Consider the following 18,017-nt stretch of genomic DNA (forward strand, 5'->3'; position numbering starts at 1 on the left):
AACCCACCCAAAAATGACTTGGTCATCTTAAGGTATTCCTTAACACTCGAAAAGCCAGGTCTTGATACCCCATAGGCTACCTAAGCCATTGATACAGCTTCTTGATGTCAGAATTATAAGTCTAATCATTTAAACATCTTAAAAAATATTTCACCTTTACTTAACCAGGTAGGCAAGTTGAGAACAAGTTCTCATTTACAACTGCGACCTGGCCAAGATAACGCAAAGCAGTTCGACACATACAACGACACAGAGTACACATGGAGTAAAAAAAACAAACAACAGGTAATAAATAATACAGTAGAAAAATAAGTCTATATACGATGTGAGCAAGTGAGGTGAGATAAGGGAGGTAAAGGCAATAAATAGGCCATGGTGGCAAAGTAAATACAATATAGCAATTAAAACACTGGAATGGTAGATTTGACAGTAGATGAGTGTGCAAAGTAGAAATACTGGGGTGCAAAGAAGCAAAATAAATAAATACAGTAGGGGAAGAGGTTGTTGTTTGGGCTATTTATAGATGGGCTATGTACAGGTAAATACATTTCATATAGACCTATGTCTATTGCAACAATAATCATTTGGTTGTGTTTATGAGGTCTAAGGCACATTAGAATATGAAAGAAAATGTAGGCTATTTAAAGAACACAATAGTATTTTATTTAGTTTATATAGGCTAACTGTAGGCTATATGGAAAACACCACAATTCAAGTGTACTATAATCCATTAAATAAACAACATCACAAAATAATTCATTATTAAATCATTAAGGGCAGGTATTAAAGAACATATGAAACTCTGAAAATTAATTTCAAAAGAACAGAATGGCATACTTTGAGTTATATATATTACTGTGCTGCTTGAGTTTAAATATATTACTGTGCTTTGAGTTTAAATATATTACTGTGCTTGAGTTTAAATATATTACTGTGCTTTGAGTTTAAATATATTACTGTGCTTGAGTTAAATATATTACTGTGCTTTGAGTTTAAATATATTACTGTGCTTTGAGTTTAAATATATTACTGTGCTTTGAGTTTAAATATATTACTGTGCTTTGAGTTTAAATATATTACTGGGCTTTGAGTTTAAATATATTACTGTGCTTTGAGTTTAAATATATTACTGTGCTTTGAGTTTAAATATATTACTGTGCTTTTCAATATATTACTGTGCTTTGAGTTTAAATATATTACTGTGCTTTTCAATATATTACTGGGCTTTGAGTTTAAATATATTACTGTGCTTTGAGTTTAAATATATTACTGTGCTTTTCAATATATTACTGGGCTTTGAGTTTAAATATATTACTGTGCTTTGAGTTTAAATATATTACTGTGCTTTGAGTTTAAATATATTACTGTGCTTTGAGTTTAAATATATTACTGTGCTTTGAGTTTAAATATATTACTGTGCTTTGAGTTTAAATATATTACTGTGCTTTGAGTTTAAATATATTACTGTGCTTTGAGTTTAAATATATTACTGGGCTTTGAGTTTAAATATATTACTGTGCTTTGAGTTTAAATATATCACTGTGCTTTGAGTTTAAATATATTACTGTGCTTTGAGTTTAAATATATTACTGGGCTTTGAGTTTAAATATATTACTGTGCTTTGAGTTTAAATATATTACTGGGCTTTGAGTTTAAATATATTACTGTGCTTTGAGTTTAAATATATTACTGTGCTTTGAGTTTAAATATATTACTGTGCTTTTCAATATATTACTGGGCTTTGAGTTTAAATATATTACTGTGCTTTGAGTTTAAATATATTACTGTGCTTTGAGTTTAAATATATTACTGTGCTTTGAGTTTAAATATATTACTGTGCTTGTCAATATATTACTGTGCTTTGAGTTTAAATATATTACTGGGCTTTGAGTTTAAAATATTACTGTGCTTTGAGTTTAAATATATTACTGTGCTTTGAGTTTAAATATATTACTGGGCTTTGAGTTAAATATATTACTGTGCTTTGAGTTTAAATATATTACTGTGCTTTGAGTTTAAATATATTACTGGGCTTTGAGTTTAAATATATTACTGTGCTTTGAGTTTAAATATATTACCGTGCTTTGAGTTTAAATATATACTGTGCTTTGAGTTTAAATATATTACTGGGCTTTGAGTTTAAATATATTACTGTGCTTTGAGTTTAAATATATTACTGGGCTTTGAGTTTAAATATATTACTGTGCTTTGAGTTTAAATATATTACCGTGCTTTGAGTTTAAATATATTACTGTGCTTTGAGTTAAATATATTACTGTGCTTTGAGTTTAAATATATTACTGTGCTTTGAGTTTAAATATATTACCGTGCTTTGAGTTTAAATATATTACTGTGCTTTGAGTTTAAATATATTACTGGGCTTTGAGTTTAAATATATTACTGTGCTTTTCAATATATTACTGTGCTTTGAGTTTAAATATATTACTGGGCTTTGAGTTTAAATATATTACTGTGCTTTGAGTTTAAATATATTACTGGGCTTTGAGTTTAAATATATTACTGTGCTTTGAGTGTTGCAAGTGCCAGTGGGGAGTGCATGGAATCACAGTAATTCTGCCCAAAAGTAATATTTTGAAATAGGGGGTCATTTTAATCAGTTGTTCGGCAAGTGTAGGTGATTTGGAAACTGCAGAATGGTGTTTAGAAGTGTTTAATTTAAGTTATGGCATAACTCTGAAATCTTCAGGTTAGGCAGTTAACTCTGATATGTTAAGTAAGAGTTAAGGTTTGGGATAGGCTTAAACAAAATACAAAACAACTAATTTTCGGGCTGCATTCAAACTTGCAACCCTTGGAATCAGATGGTTACAATCCAGGCTGGACAGCACCATTCTCTCAGTAGTTGGGTGAGTGAGAGAATGTATCCAGTTGAGCCGAACAAGTAAGACCACACTGCCGTCTCATCCATGTCAATGATGTGTGCTCCCCTTTATCTTATTTTGCACATCTTTACGGTACTCACTGAAGTTCATCTAAAACAATTTCATTTAGACCGCGGCATTTATTTGAAACAGGCATTTATTTGCTGAAATCGCCCGGCTATGAAAGGACATTACAACCCCTCACATACCTGCTGCACACCTGTCAAATGAGTTTTGGCGGCTGTACAGGAGGCTTTTCAAAAGAAAACGTATTACAACATTCATTAGAACATTCAACACATTACAACATTCATGACTCAGAGTCTAAATAAAACTGCACACCTTCAATCACACCTTGGTTATTTATTTCACTGCTTTCCTCCAAAGTAGCAATAAATTAGGGAGTTGTCCAAGAGCCAGTTCCTCTGGGAAACAGAAAGAGACCCTCAACAAACATAGAGGAGGGATTTTTCCAAATACTTGCTTACTTGAAAAAGTAACTAAATAACGGATTACTTAAAGTGAAAAACGAATGTGTTAGGTTCCTCTTAACCACAACAAAGTAATCTGAGTAATCTAACGTGTTACTTTTTAAGGCATTACCCCCAACAATGGCGATCAAGGAGTACAAGAGGGGATTAACACACACATCCTTGTGGGGCCCTGTGTTGAGAGTCAGTGTGGCAGAGGTGATGTTGTCTACCCTTACCACCTGTGTAGGCCTTTCAGAAAGTACAGAAGTTTTCCTCTTCCCTCTGCTTGTGTATGTGTGCACTGTGGGAGGACTGATGTTCTTTGGCAGAGAATCTCCTCTGCTCTCACAGTGACTGGGCTCACAGTCCCTCCTCACATGAGTCCAGGGGTATATGTATGGGGGGTTAATTTAATAACACTATTTTAGGGTTCATTTATCAATACATTGTGAATGAATGAACTGTTTATGACTTATGTGACATGAATGCAATTCAACCCTTCGCCACCACCCGTGCTCTTATTACAGCCTTATAAGCCCTGTAGGTCTACTGCACTGGCATGGATATATTGAGTGTAATGATTAAATGTATCCACTAGATGAAGCTCTTTCTCTTTTTCCGCTCATGACTGTAGCTGGCACACAGCAGCAAACAAATGTGCACTGTGGATTAATATCATTTAAAGGCATGGAATCGTCTGGTCTCACTGCAATGCATTGTAATAGCATTTTACATACTTAGGCAGAACTTCAGGGAAAATTGAGAAATTCAACAATAATGAGACACCAATTTTGGAATTTGGAAGAATATGGACCAGTGGATCAGTGGGATTCAATGCATTAGGAAATCAGCACACAAGCCAACAATAGATTTTTCTCAACAATTTTAATGTGACGTTACTTTTTTTTATATAAAGTTAAAAAGCCCAGCAGTGTAGAAAATAAAGCTAGAATTCTTCATTGAACCAATAACAAAGCGGTCACCCCTCCTCTGTTTTGGTATGAGGCCGATAGATGGGCCTGGAGAAATGTAACCACTCTCAATTTGATATACAGAGCTATGGATGGAAGGACAGACCATTCACGATATAATAATTATAGTTTTACCCATGTTTTAAAGCTATACAGTGTTTGTTTACATTTCCATTGTTTACAAACATTGGAGTAAAACAAGCTTATATATTTATAAGTTATATTCTTCAAGAATCAATAGGTATTATATAATTAATTTATAAGTCCTAAAATAGATACAGCAACTAAGAATTCTAGCTTTAAAGCTTTGGTAGGGCCGTCCATCTAGTCTGTTACAATATAAGGGTTACCAGATGGGCCCGAATCCTTCCATTAAAGGGCCCATAATAGTTTAAAAGTGGCTTCCTCAATTTCTAGTGATTTTGAAAATGCAAGTTGGGTTAAAGCAATGGTGGATGTGTTTTTGGGAATTTGCTTTTACTAGTTCTTTCACACCAGTGTAGCTGACAAGGTGATAGAGAGAGAGGATATGAGGGTGAGGGGTCTCCCAGCTACAGTATGGTTGGTGAGGAGCCAAGGATGTTGGAACTGAGAGGGGTTGATTCCTCTGACAATCTGTATGTAAACTGATCTCAAGGTGTGTACTGTGTACACTGCTATGCTATTGTGTGTGTCTGTGTGTGTGGTGTGGTGTGTATGTGAGATCACTTCTTCTGCCGGCGGAAGAGATTCTTGACGCTCTCCGCCATAGGTTCGTTCATCATGTTCATTGGCTGGTTCTTCAGGGCAGCCTCCCGCATACTTTTGTAAATATACTCATTCTCTCTAAACATCCTCAGCTCCATTTCTGTCTGCATACGCATAGCCTAGGGAGAGGGGGAGGGATCAGGTCGTCAAGGTGACTTTAATCTGGAGATCGTTCCCTGTGTGTGTGCATTTCTGTGTGAGAATGCATGTGTGTGTGTGCATGTCTCATGTCTTACCTCAAGGTCTTTGGTGATGGGATGTGTGGGTCCGTGTGTTCTCTGCAGGATGGCATAGGCTTTACAGATCATGCCGTGTCCCACCTCTATCTTCCCTGCCTGCCAGTGGGTCACTCCTGCCCTCATGGTTGCCATCCCCAGGTGGGCGTTGCATGGATGGTATAGCTTGCTGTCAAAATGTGATACAGTGATACATTTAATTACACCGTTTTTTTTCTAAACTCTGTTAATTAAGAGGTTTCTTATGGTCAATTGTACTTACTTGTATCCGTCCACCATTTTGCGTGCATAGTCAGCGGCCTCGTCAATAAACTGCAGGTAGGCTAACACCTCGCTGGCTGTGCTCCACATCCTTAGCTGGTAGATGTGTGTATCAGCCAACACTGGCTCCTGTTTCTCCATACACTCCCTGCATATCTTAATAACCTGGGAGGAGAGAGGAGGAGAGCGGGGAGGTTTGATTTAGGCTTGGAATCCAGTGTGTGTGTGTGTGTGTGTGTGTGTGTGTGTGTGGTGTGTGTGTGTGTGTGTGTGTGTGTGTGTGTGTTTATGTTGTACCTCATGGTAGTTCCCCTCCATGCGAGCCTTATCCATCTTCTGCAGCATCTGCAGACTGTACTCTGTTACCTCCTTCACCTGCTCCTCAGGTACCTACAGGACAAGAGAGGACAGGAGAGGACAGGTGAGGTCAGGAGATAAAAGGACAGGAGAGGAGAGAAGAGGAGAGAAAAGGACAGGAGATGAGAGAATAGGACAGTAGAGGTCAGGAGAGGAGAGGAGCCCTGGTTTAGAGAAAAATATTATTATTCTGCTCTGCTCCCACCTACCCCAGACAACACACACCCTGGGGTGGCAGAGTAGCCTAGTGGTTTAGAGCGTTGAACTAGTTACCGGAAGGTTGCAAGTTCAAACTCCCGAGCTGACAAGGTACAAATCTGTCGTTCTGCCCCTGAACAGGCAGTTAACCCACTGTTCCTAGGTCGTCTTTGAAAATAAGTTGTTAGTAACTGACTTGTCTGGTTAAATAAAGGAAAGAGAAAAAATAAACACACACATTGGAAGGAGCACAGTCAGCCACAGTTCCTGGAGCTTGTCTAAGTGCCTTGCTCAAATCACATTTTATTGGCCTGATACACATATTTACTAGATTATATTGTGGATGTAGTGAAATGCTTGTGTTTTTAGCTCCAACAGTGCAGTAATATCTAGCCATACACAACAATCCACACAAATTTAAAAAGTAAAATAATGGAATTAAGAATGTCCAATGACTACGGAGTAAAGATATACAGTACCAGTCAAAAGGTTGGACACACCTGCTCATTCATGGGTTTTCTTTATTTTTCCTGTTTTCTACATTGTAGAATAATAGAAAATACATCAAAACTATGAAATAACACATATGGAATAATGTAGTAACCAAAAAAGTGTTAAACAAATCAAAACATATTTAAAATTTGACATTCTTGAAAGTAGCCACCCTTTGCCTTGACCACAGCTTTGCACTCTCTTGGCATTCTCTCAACCAGCCTCATGAGGTAGTCACCTGGAATGCATTTCAATTAACAGGTGTGCCTTGTTAAAAGTTAATTTGTGGAATTTCTTTCCTTCTGAAAACTTCTCCAGGATCAGTGGGCCCCTGGCGGGACAGTTGAGCTAACATAGGCTAATGCGATTAGCATGAGGTTGTAAGAACATTTCCCAGGACATAGACATATCTGATATTGGCAGAAAGCTTAAATTATTGTTAATCTAACTGCACTTTCAAATTTACAGTAGCTATTACAGTGAAATAATACCAAGCTGTTGTTTTAGGAGAGTGCACAGTTTTGAACATGAAAAGTGTTGGGCACATTTGGGCGGTCTAGATACAACATTTTGAAAAGAAATGAAAATGGTTCGTTGGATCAGTCTAAAATCTATATTGCACCTGGGCTGGAATAATACATTATGGCCTTTCTCTTGAATTTCAAAGATGAAGGTAGAAAAAAAATACATTAAAACATTTTTTTTTTCTTTGTATTATCTTTTACCAGATCTATTGTGTTATATTATCTTACATTCCTTTCACATTTACACAGACTTCAAAATGTTCCCTTTCAAATGGTACCAAGAAAATGCATATCCTTGCTTCAGGGCCTGAGCTACAGGCAGTTAGATTTGGGTATGTAATTTTAGGCAACAATTTAGACAACAAAAAAAGGGACCGATTCTTAAGAGTTTGAGCCATTAATTTGTGTTGTAACAAGGTAGGGGTGGTATACAGAAGATAGCCTTATTTGGTAAAAGACCAAGTCCATATTATGGAAAGAACAGCTCAAATAAGCAAAGAGAAACAATAGTCGATCGTTACTTTAAGACATGAAGGTCAGTCAATCCGTCAAATTTCAAGAACTTTGAAAGTTTCTTCAAGTGCGGTAGCAAAAACCATCAAGCGCTGTGATGAAACTGGCTCTCATGAGGACCACCACAGGAAATGAAGACACAGAGTTACCTCTGCTGCAGAGGATAAGTTCATTAGAGTTAACTGCACCTCAGATTGGAGCCCAAATAAAGTTCAAATTTTTTATTTATTTTTATTTTACCTTTATTTAACCAGGTAGGCAAGTTGAGAACAAGTTCTCATTTACAATTGCGACCTGGCCAAGATAAAGCAAAGCAGTTCGACAGATACAACAACACAGAGTTACACATGGAGTAAAACAAACATACAGTCAATAATAAAGTATAAACAAGTCTATATACAATGTGAGCAAATGAGGTGAGAAGGGAGGTAAAGGCAAAAAAGGCCTTGGTGGCAAGGTAAATACAATATAGCAAGTAAAACACTGGAATGGTAGTTTTGCAATGGAAGAATGTGCAAAGTAGAAATAAAAATAATGGGGTGCAAAGGAGCAAAATAAATTAATTAATTAAATACAGTTGGGAAAGAGGTAGTTGATAGGGCTAAATTATAGGTGGGCTATGTACAGGTGCAGTAATCTGTGAGCTGCTCTGACAGTTGGTGCTTAAAGCTAGTGAGGGAGATAAGTGTTTCCAGTTTCAGAGATTTTTGTAGTTCGTTCCAGTCATTGGCAGCAGAGAACTGGAAAGAGAGGCGGCCAAAGAAAGAATTGGTTTTGGGGGTGACTAGAGAGATATACCTGCTGGAGCGTGTGCTACAGGTGGGAGATGCTATGGTGACCAGTGAGCTGAGATAAGGGGGGACTTTACCTAGCAGGGTCTTGTAGATGACATTGAGCCAGTGGGTTTGGCGACGAGTATGAAGCGAGGGCCAGCCAACGAGAGCGTACAGGTCGCAATGGTGGGTATTATATGGGGCTTTGGTGACAAAACGGATTGCACTGTGATAGACTGCATCCAATTTGTTGAGTAGGGTATTGGAGGCTATTTTGTAAATTACATCGCCAAAGTCGAGGATTGGTAGGATGGTCAGTTTTACAAGGGTATGTTTGGCAGCATGAGTGAAGGATGCTTTGTTGCGAAATAGGAAGCCAATTCTAGATTTAACTTTGGATTGGAGATGTTTGATATGGGTCTGGAAGGAGAGTTTACAGTCTAACCAGACACCTAAGTATTTGTAGTTGTCCACGTATTCTAAGTCAGAGCCGTCCAGAGTAGTGATGTTGGACAGGCGGGTAGGTGCAGGTAGCGATCGGTTGAAGAGCATGCATTTAGTTTTACTTGTATTTAAGAGCAATTGGAGGCCACGGAAGGAGAGTTGTATGGCATATATATAACAGACACATCTCAACATCAACTGTTCAGAGAAGACTATCAAGCCTTCATGGTCTGATTGCTGCAAAGAAACCCATACTAAAGGACACCAATAATAAGAAGAGACTTGCTAAGGCCAAGAGACACGAGCAATAGACATTAGACCTGTGGAAATCTGTCCTTTGGTGTCATGAGTCCAAATTTTAAATTTTTGATTGCAACCACCTTGTCTTTGTGAAATGCAGAGTAGGTGAACGAATGATCTCTGCATGTGTGGTTCCCACCGTGAAGCATGGAGGAGGAGGTGTGATGTGTGGGGGTGCAATGTTGAAATACTCTACTCAACAAATTGGATGCAGTCTACCACAGTGCCATCCGTTTTGTCACCAAAGTCCCATACACTACCCACCATTGCAACCTGTACGCTCTCGTTGGTTGGCCATCACTTCATACTCATCACTAAACCCACTGGCTGTAGGTTATCTACAAGTCTCTGCTAGGTAAAGCCCCGCCTTATCTCAGCTCACTGGTCACCATAGCAGCACCCACTCGTAGCACGCGCTCCAGCAGGTATATCTCACTGGTCACCCCCAAAGCCAATTCCTCCTTTGGTTGTCTTTCCTTCCAGTTCTCTGCTGCCGATGACTGGATCAAACTGCAAAAATCTCTGAAGCTGGAGACTCATATCTCCCTCACTAGCTTTAAGCACCAGCTGTCAGAGCAACTCACAGATCACTGCACCTGTACATAGCCCATCTGTAACCAGCCCATCTATCTACCTACCTCATCCCCATACAGTATTTATTTATTTATCCTGCTCCTTTGCACCCCAGTATCTCTACTTGCACATTTATCTTCTGCACATCTACCATTCCAGTGTTTACTTGCTATATTGTAATTACTTCACCACCATGACCTATTTATTGCCTTAACTCCCTTATCTTACCTCATTTGCACACACTGTATATAGACTTTTTGTTTTCTTTTGTTCTACTGTTATTGACGGTATGTTTTGTTTATACCATGTGTAACTCTGTGTTGTTGTTTGTGTCGAATTGCTATGCTTTATCTTGGCCAGGTCGGAGTTGCAAATTAGAACTTGATCTCAACTAGCCTACCTGGTTAAATAAAGGTGAAATATTATTTTATTTATTTTTTTTGCTGGTGACGCTGTCAGGGATTTATTTAGAATTCAAGGCACACTTAACCAGCATGGCTACTACAGCATTCTGCAGCGATGTGCCATCCCATCTGGTTTGCGGTTAGTGGGACTATCGTTTGTTTTTCAACAGAACAATGACTCAACACACCTCCAGGCTGTGTAAGGGCTATTTGACTAAGAAGGAGAGTGATGGATTGCTGCAACAGATAACCTTGCCTCCACAATCACCTGACCTCAACCCAATTGAGATGGCTTGGGAGGAGTTGGACTGCAGAGTGAAGGAAAAGCAGCCACACGTGCTCAGCACATGGAAAAGCATTCCTCATGAAGCTGGTTGAGAGAATGCTATAAGTGTTTAAAGCTGTCATCTAGGCAAAGGGTGGCTACTTTCAAGAATCTCAAATATAAAATATATTTTGATTTGTTTAACACTTTTTTGGTTACTACATAATTCCATGTGTGTTATTTCATAGTTTTGATGCCTTTGCTATTACTCTGCAATGTTGAAAATAGTAAAATGAAGAAAAAATCTTGAATGAGTAGGTGTTTCCAAGCTTCTGTACTATATATACACACAAATGGACCACAGAGTGAAGGAAAAGCAGCCAACAGGTGCTCAGCACATGGAAAAGCATTCTTCATGAAGCTGATTGAGAGAATGCCAAGAGTGTACAAAGCTGTCATCAAGGCAAAGGGTGGCTACTTTCAGGAATCTCAAATATAAAATATTTTTTAAATTGTTTAACACTTTTTTGGTTACTACATAATTCCATATGTGTTATTTCATAGTTTTGATGTCTTCACTACTACTCTACATTGTATAAAACAGTAAAAAAATAAAAAATAAAGAAAAACCCTTGAATGAGTAGATGTACTAAAACTTTTGACTGGTAGTGTATGTATGCTGGAATACATGTAGGGGTAGTATATAACGTGTCACTAGACATGTCTCACATGTGAATCTGGTCTTGTCAAAATTACACACTGATTGACACCGATGACAACATGTTATTATCACATGACAATGCATTGTGCCTTGTTACCAATGTCACCGTTGCAGATGCTCAATAATGTTCTCTGTTTTCATAATGATGCCATCTGTGTACATACTGACTGACAAAAGCCCTAGGAACAGAATTTAAATTATATAGTCCCAGTACTCTAATGTTAGGGTATTGCTTTTATGAGCGTAGTCGTCGAGGGCAGCTGTCTTGGCTGGCTTTTGTCCTGAGTCTGACCTCTCAAGCAGTGACTCATCTAGACTCATGGCCTATTAGCAACTTTAAAGTGGTTTGATTTTATGTTACAGCAAGCAGTGATTTAGCCTACAGCAAGTCAACACATTCCCACAAGGCCTAGTATAGGATATGATGTTCATAAATCGAAAGCAACACAAGGTTCAGTTCTTTTTACTTTAAACAATAATCAGTCCTAGGACCCATCATTTGATCCTATCATAATAAGTCATGATCTGAACCCAGTGGGATATTTGTTGGTCAAATTTAAATGACATACATGGGTGGATTTCACATTCACATGCCCCTACCTTGACCCCGTCCACCTCCTTGCCTCCCATCTTGAGGTCGTCTTTGATGTGACCTTTACAGTGTTCACAGGTGCAGTCAAAGAAGTAATGCATTTTCAGCTGTCTCTGTCTGTCCTCAGTCACGTTCAGGAAATCCACGTAGGACACTGTCACCTCCTCACCCGGCTCGATCTTGCCCAGGGCACGCAACTCAATCCTGGGGTGAGGAGAGGGGCAGTGAGGGGGTTATGTGGGGTGCTCCGGAGGCAAAGGGCAGGGTGCATCTCAATAGTCTAAAATTGAATTCTGAGATGAACCCATAGCTGCAATGCACAGATCACCTGAATGGGTCTTAGGCAACATTTGGTTACATTACACAGATCTTTTCATCAATATTTCCAAACACCAGCATAGAATTTGCTACTATCTACTATCACTCACACGGCACTCTGTACAAGACAGACAAGGAGACAGAGGGAGATAGACAGAGAGAAAGGGAGACAGAGAGAAGGAGAGACAGAGGGTGACAGAGGCAGACAGGAGGAGACAGGGTGACAGAGCTGGACAGAGGGATACAGAGATAGACAGACAGAGGGAAACCCAAACACAATGTTCAGAGAAGTGCCAACAGCACAAATGGTGAAGGAAGACATGATGACAGGTGGACATTCCTTATGTTTGCTGAGCTTGGCTTGCAAACAGGTGGTGCTAGTGACTTGGAGGACTGAAGTGGTGGAAAGGGGGAGGGCAGAGCCATATATATCTAAAGATATGGCTCTGGGAGAGGTAGGTGGAGTTGTAACAGAATTAGTAAGTTAACAAGTGTAGCAGATTAGGATTTGTGAAACTCACTCCTCATTTACAATGGTGCCCTGACCCCAATCTGCAATTGCTCTAAGATCAATGTTGGGGTTGCTGCGGAGGGAGCTTAGGGGGTGAATGTAGCAGTTGGGGATCTGTGAAAATCCTCCATCTGAAGTGTCTCCACTTGTGCTGCCAAATTGCTAACTACAGTGCCTTGCGAAAGTATTCGGCCCCCTTGAACTTTGCAACCTTTTGCCACATTTCAGGCTTCAAACATAAAGATATAAAACTGTGTTTTTTTGTGAAGAATCAACAACAAGTGGGACACAATCATGAAGTGGAACGACATTTATTGGATATTTCAAACTTTTTTAACAAATCAAAAACTGAAAAATTGGGCGTGCAAAATTATTCAGCCCCTTTACTTTCAGTGCAGCAAACTCTCTCCAGAAGTTCAGTGAGGATCTCTGAATGATCAAATGTTGACCTAAATGACTAATGATGATAAATACAATCCACCTGTGTGTAATCAAGTCTCCGTATAAATGCACCTGCACTGTGATAGTCTCAGAGGAGCATCATGAAGAACAAGGAACACACCAGGCAGGTCCGAGATACTGTTGTGAAGAAGTTTAAAGCCGGATTTGGATACAAAAAGATTTCCCAAGCTTTAAACATCCCAAGGAGCACTGTGCAAGCGATAATATTGAAATGGAAGGAGTATCAGACCAATGCAAATCTACCAAGACCTGGCCGTCCCTCTAAACTTTCAGCTTATACAAGGAGAAGACTGATCAGAGATGCAGCCAAGAGGCTGACTCACTCTGGACTCTGGATGAACTGCAGAGATCTACAGCTGAGGTGGGAGACTCTGTCCATAGGACAACAATCAGTCGTATATTGCACAAATCTGGCCTTTATGGAAGAGTGGCAAGAAGAAAGCCATTTCTTAAAGATATCCATAAAAAGTGTCGGTTAAAGTTTGTCACAAGCCACCTGGGAGACACACCAAACATGTGGAAGAAGGTGCTCTGTCTGGTCAGATGAAACCAAAATTGAACTTTTTGTCAACAATACAAAACGTTATGTTTGGCGTAAAAGCAACACAGCTGAACACACCATCCCCACTGTCAAACATGGTGGTGGCAGCATCATGGTTTGGGCCTGCTTTGCTTCAGCAGGGACAGGGAAGATGGTTCAAATTGATGGGAAGATGGATGGAGCCAAATACAGGACCATTCTGGAAGAAAACCTGATGGAGTCTGCAAAAGACCTGAGACTGGGACGGAGATTTGTCTTCCAACAAGACAATGATCCAAAACATAAAGCAAAATCTACAATGGAATGGTTCAAAAATAAACATATCCAGGTGTTAGAATGGCCAAGTCAAAGTCCAGACCTGAATCCAATCAAGAATCTGTGGAAAGAACTGAAAACTGCTGTTCACAAATGCTCTCCATCCAACCTCACTGAGCTCGAGCTGTTTTGCAAGGAGGAATGGGAAAAAATGTCAGTCTCTCGATGTGCAAAACTGATAGAGACATACCCCAAGCGACTTACAGCTGTAATCGCAGCAAAAGGGCACGCCCAATTTTTCAGTTTTTGATTTGTTAAAAAAGTTTGAAATATCCAATAAATGTCGTTCCACTTCATGATTGTGTCCCACTTGTTGTTGATTCTTCACAAAAAAATACAGTTTTATATCTTTATGTTTGAAGCCTGAAATGTGGCAAAAGGTCGCAAAGTTCAAGGGGGCCGAATACTTTCGCAAGGCACTGTATTTAGCATCACGACTTGGTAAGACACTTGTGGAAGGTGGTCATGTGTTTTTGTGAGGCAGAGGTCCTGGGTTCGAGCCTCAGTATGGGTCGAATCAGGAGTGAGCAGTGTGATGTCCTTTACACAAGCAACCATTTTTGATATGGTGAAGCAACTCAACTTTAAACTTGAAGTCAGGTCTTACTGAGCCCTTCCTATGAAGAACCCTGTTTCAAGTTTATCGCTGACAGTGATGCATCATAGGAGTAATGGGTGTGAGGTTTTTATTGATGATGTTGGAGATGAGGATTTATGATGGTGAGATTTTAATTGATGATATTTAGGAAGTTGTTGGGGTTATACTATTGTACCAGAAAGACCCACCTCATCTGAGAGTGATACACAGTATTCACAGCCGACTGACTGAAAGACAAAGCAAGAAGCAGTTTACACCAAACACACACACACACACACACACACACACACACACACACACACACACACACACACACACACACACACACACACACACACACACACACACACACACACACACACACACACACACAGCTTACAACTCAGTCAACCTCAATGCTCATGGTGTCCCTATTGTTATTGAATTACAGTACATACTTGCCATGGTTGAGGATGACAGTGCAGTTAGGCCAGCAGTCATGGTTGACCAGACACAGGTTAGGGAACAGACCCACTCCCACAGCATTTAGACCTCTCTGGTCACTCACTGTGAAGCCATTACAGTTGATCTACAGATGGATGGAGAGGAACAGATGGACAGATGAAAAAAGGAAAGTGATAGAATAAGAAGAAACAGGAAGAGAAACAGGTAGAAATGGAGAGAAGAAAGAGAAGAGGGAAGAACCTACCACTCCAAAGATGTGCGAGATGTCGTCTACACGGTGTTGCTTGCTGTTGCGTGGCCAGTAGTCCAAGAAGTTGTGGATGTCCACCTTCAGCTCCTTCAGATCATCCTCTGGCATGTCACTGATGTGGTTCTCCAGATCGTCCAATGAGGTCATCTGCATGTCTGACATGACACCGCCCTCTTTATCGAGGCGCCACATGATGCGGGCGGCCAAACTGACAGGGACACGGAACATGAGTTGTTAGGTCAAACCTTAATGCTCATCCATAACATGATAATGACTCAATTGACAGTAAACTATTCAACATTGCACACTTTCTATCCCCCTGCATCCCCCATCTCCCGCTCCCCTCGCTCCCCATGCACCCCCCTAAGTCTTTGGCTCCTCCTCCTCTATTCCCCCTAACCTCACCTCGCCCACGGCCCACAAGTACCACCCACACACACAATCCCTCCTCACCGGATGTTCTCATTGGGTGCCTTGCCGAAGTTGTCCCCGATGGCCCCAAAAGCCTTGATGGCTCCACACTCCAGCTTATGTTCCTTCCAGCCAGCGCTCTGGCATGTCTTGTCACAGTACTGGGCGAACTTACACTGGCCACAGCGCTGCAGCTTGTCCTGTCTGCGGAAACAGCTGTGGCAGATCTTGTCTGCAAGACTAGTATGAGAGAGGAGAGAGAGACAGGGACAGAGAGAGAGACAGAGAGAGAAGAAAGAGAGAGACAGACGAGAGAGTGAGGGGAGTATGAAGGATGTGAATGGAAGAGAGGGATATATAGAGTTAGAGAGTTTCTATAGGCCTACTGCAGGCCACACGAGGTTTAACCAACTCAGTGGCCTTGTGGTCCTATACAGGGGGTGTACTTGCACAACAGAGAAGGCTGTTGAGAGGAGCTATATTAGGAAACACTCATTGTAATGGTTGGAATGGAATAAATGGAACGATATCAAACACATCAAACATATGGAAACCACGTTTGACTCCGTTCCATTAATTCCATTTCAGGCATTACAATGAGCTCGTCCTCCTATTGCTCCTCCCACTAGCCTCTTCTGTTGTACGCACTACAGAAATAGGAGATTTGAGCCTTCTGGCTCCAGCAAAGTTTACTTGTCCAATGCTTACTTATTTACATGAGATTGAGGCTAGTTCCATGATCCACAGCAGGGGAAGAAGGATGGGAAAGTACATCCCCACATGACTTCATGTAATGACCTTTGACCCCATGTATCTGTCCCCTGCTGAGGTCATAGCACTCTGATCTTGTTGTTCACAAACTGATATGTACCTATAATATCTTGTGAAGTTTGTTGTGTCTCTCCAGATAAACAAAAAATGCTCCACCACAATAGTAAAGTGCTGTATCTTCAACTAAACGATGGCAGGCTTTAGCCTATGTGTCAGCATGCACGGGACCTGTGTGTGACCTGTCCTCATCACCATTTTACACTATGTAAATGTTTTGAACTAATTATATGTGGCTGTGAATAACACATGTTAATGGTTGCAGCCCAATTCTGATCTTTTGCCCAATAATTGGCAAAAGATTTGATCAGATTGGCCAAAATACCAATAAGTGGCAACGTTTCAGAATTGGGCTGCCTGTGTAAACGCAGCCATAAAGACATATAACACGGGATCGGAATATTGGGCTCATGTGTGGTCGCCCATGCATTAGGAGTTAGTCATGTCTCATGTGCCCAGCCAAACCCCATCCATACAGCAGCATCTTCTTACCTGTCAAAGACAACTGCAGCAAAGGGGGGTTCTGAGAAAAGAACGTCTCCGGAAAGCAGCTCCTTAGTGGCTCTAAGGCCCCTCCCCTTTCCAGGTGAGTCAAACACCTCAATGTTGTCCATGTCAGGTGTGGTGGTCCGGTCCGAGAGACAGAGAAACAGTCCGTTAGGTTAAGGAGACAGAGAGAGAGAGACTGGAAGTGAGTACTGTCTGGGTGTCCTCTACAAAGTAGATCTTTCACGTTCTTCAACAACTGCACATTCCACACCCCAATCTACTAAAATAGACTTCCACCACTTGAGCTGAACCAAGTCAGATAGAGAAGGGGGTTGGTGTGGGTTTGAAGGGTGCCACTAAATTAGTCTTGAAGGAATCCTAGATCAAAATCACTTCAATCACATTCTAGTGTCCTTAAAGCTCATCTGCCATTTTTGAGAAAGTTACCATTACTATAATGGTTTTATTGTTATTTTCCTTTGATCTGTTGAATCCCCCCCCACCCCACCCCCCACACACATTGTCCTGAGTTGGTCTCTCCTGGGTCCTAAGGAGTATTTTGGTCTCTCAGTTGGGCCTGTCTGTCAGGAGTCAGTTGTGGTGACGTTGGACAGCTGCTGGAAGCTAGTCAGACCCAGCACCACACTATCTCCTTTCCTCCACCATGTTCTGGTACTTTCTCTCTCTATCTCTTTCTGTCTCTTTTTATCTCTATCTATCACTAGGTGGGGTGTCAAGTATGATATCATAAGGCCAGGCGAATATCATTAACCCCTGTTTAAGATCTTTAGGGCGACCATGTCCAAGAATATGAGATTGACAGTGTTACTTTAAACAAATTAAATAAGATATCTTCATAAACTTGGCAGAAGACAGTCTATTTAAAAAAAGTCTTACTTTAGTACTACTCTACTCCTTCTCAGCTCATTTATCACCTGATTTATCACCTGATTAACAAAAGGCACATTTCAATAGGTGGTCCAGGTATCCTCGTGACATGGCGCAGGTTTTGTTCCTCATGCAAGGGGGAAGGCCGATGACACCAGAAATCCCCATCAGACCAATTCCTTGACTTCCCTACTCCTTGAAGTTTGCAGTTGTGTCTAGAAAACACTATTTAGCTA

The 18,017-nt window shown here is 40.5% G+C and overlaps 1 protein-coding gene across 2 annotated transcripts; it reads right to left on the minus strand.

Moving 5' to 3' along the window:
• Positions 1-4,255: 4,255 nt before the first annotated feature.
• Positions 4,256-17,176, minus strand: smyd1b (SET and MYND domain containing 1b). Of its 2 annotated transcripts, XM_021622073.2 has the most exons (10): positions 16,897-17,176; positions 15,619-15,816; positions 15,160-15,373; positions 14,909-15,039; positions 14,660-14,698; positions 11,735-11,930; positions 5,868-5,960; positions 5,572-5,735; positions 5,310-5,478; positions 4,256-5,192 (listed from the first exon to the last, which is right to left on the minus strand). In XM_021622073.2, exons 1-10 carry the CDS (start codon positions 17,016-17,018, stop codon positions 5,031-5,033), a joined length of 1,488 nt encoding a protein of 495 aa, XP_021477748.1. In that variant the 5' UTR covers positions 17,019-17,176; the 3' UTR covers positions 4,256-5,030. The 2 variants fall into 2 exon arrangements, with proteins under 2 accessions (XP_021477748.1, XP_021477749.1); XM_021622074.2 differs by lacking the exon at positions 14,660-14,698 and having other exon boundaries at positions 5,017-5,192; positions 16,897-17,175.
• Between the last annotated feature and the right edge of the window lie 841 nt (positions 17,177-18,017).

Source organism: Oncorhynchus mykiss, chromosome 11 (assembly GCF_013265735.2).
Source record: "Oncorhynchus mykiss isolate Arlee chromosome 11, USDA_OmykA_1.1, whole genome shotgun sequence".
Lineage (NCBI taxonomy): Eukaryota > Metazoa > Chordata > Actinopteri > Salmoniformes > Salmonidae > Oncorhynchus > Oncorhynchus mykiss.

Bases quoted from the DNA above. Each gene is read 5' to 3' on its own strand.
- smyd1b (XM_021622073.2), bottom strand. From the start codon at position 17,018: ATGGACAACATTGAGGTGTTTGACTCACCTGGAAAGGGGAGGGGCCTT. The intron at 11,931-14,659 runs GTGGGTCTTTCT...TCCTCACCCCAG, and splicing joins GTGTATCACTCTCAGATGAG to GATTGAGTTGCGTGCCCTGG. The intron at 5,479-5,571 runs GTAAGTACAATT...ACATTTTGACAG, and splicing joins AAAATGGTGGACGGATACAA to CAAGCTATACCATCCATGCA.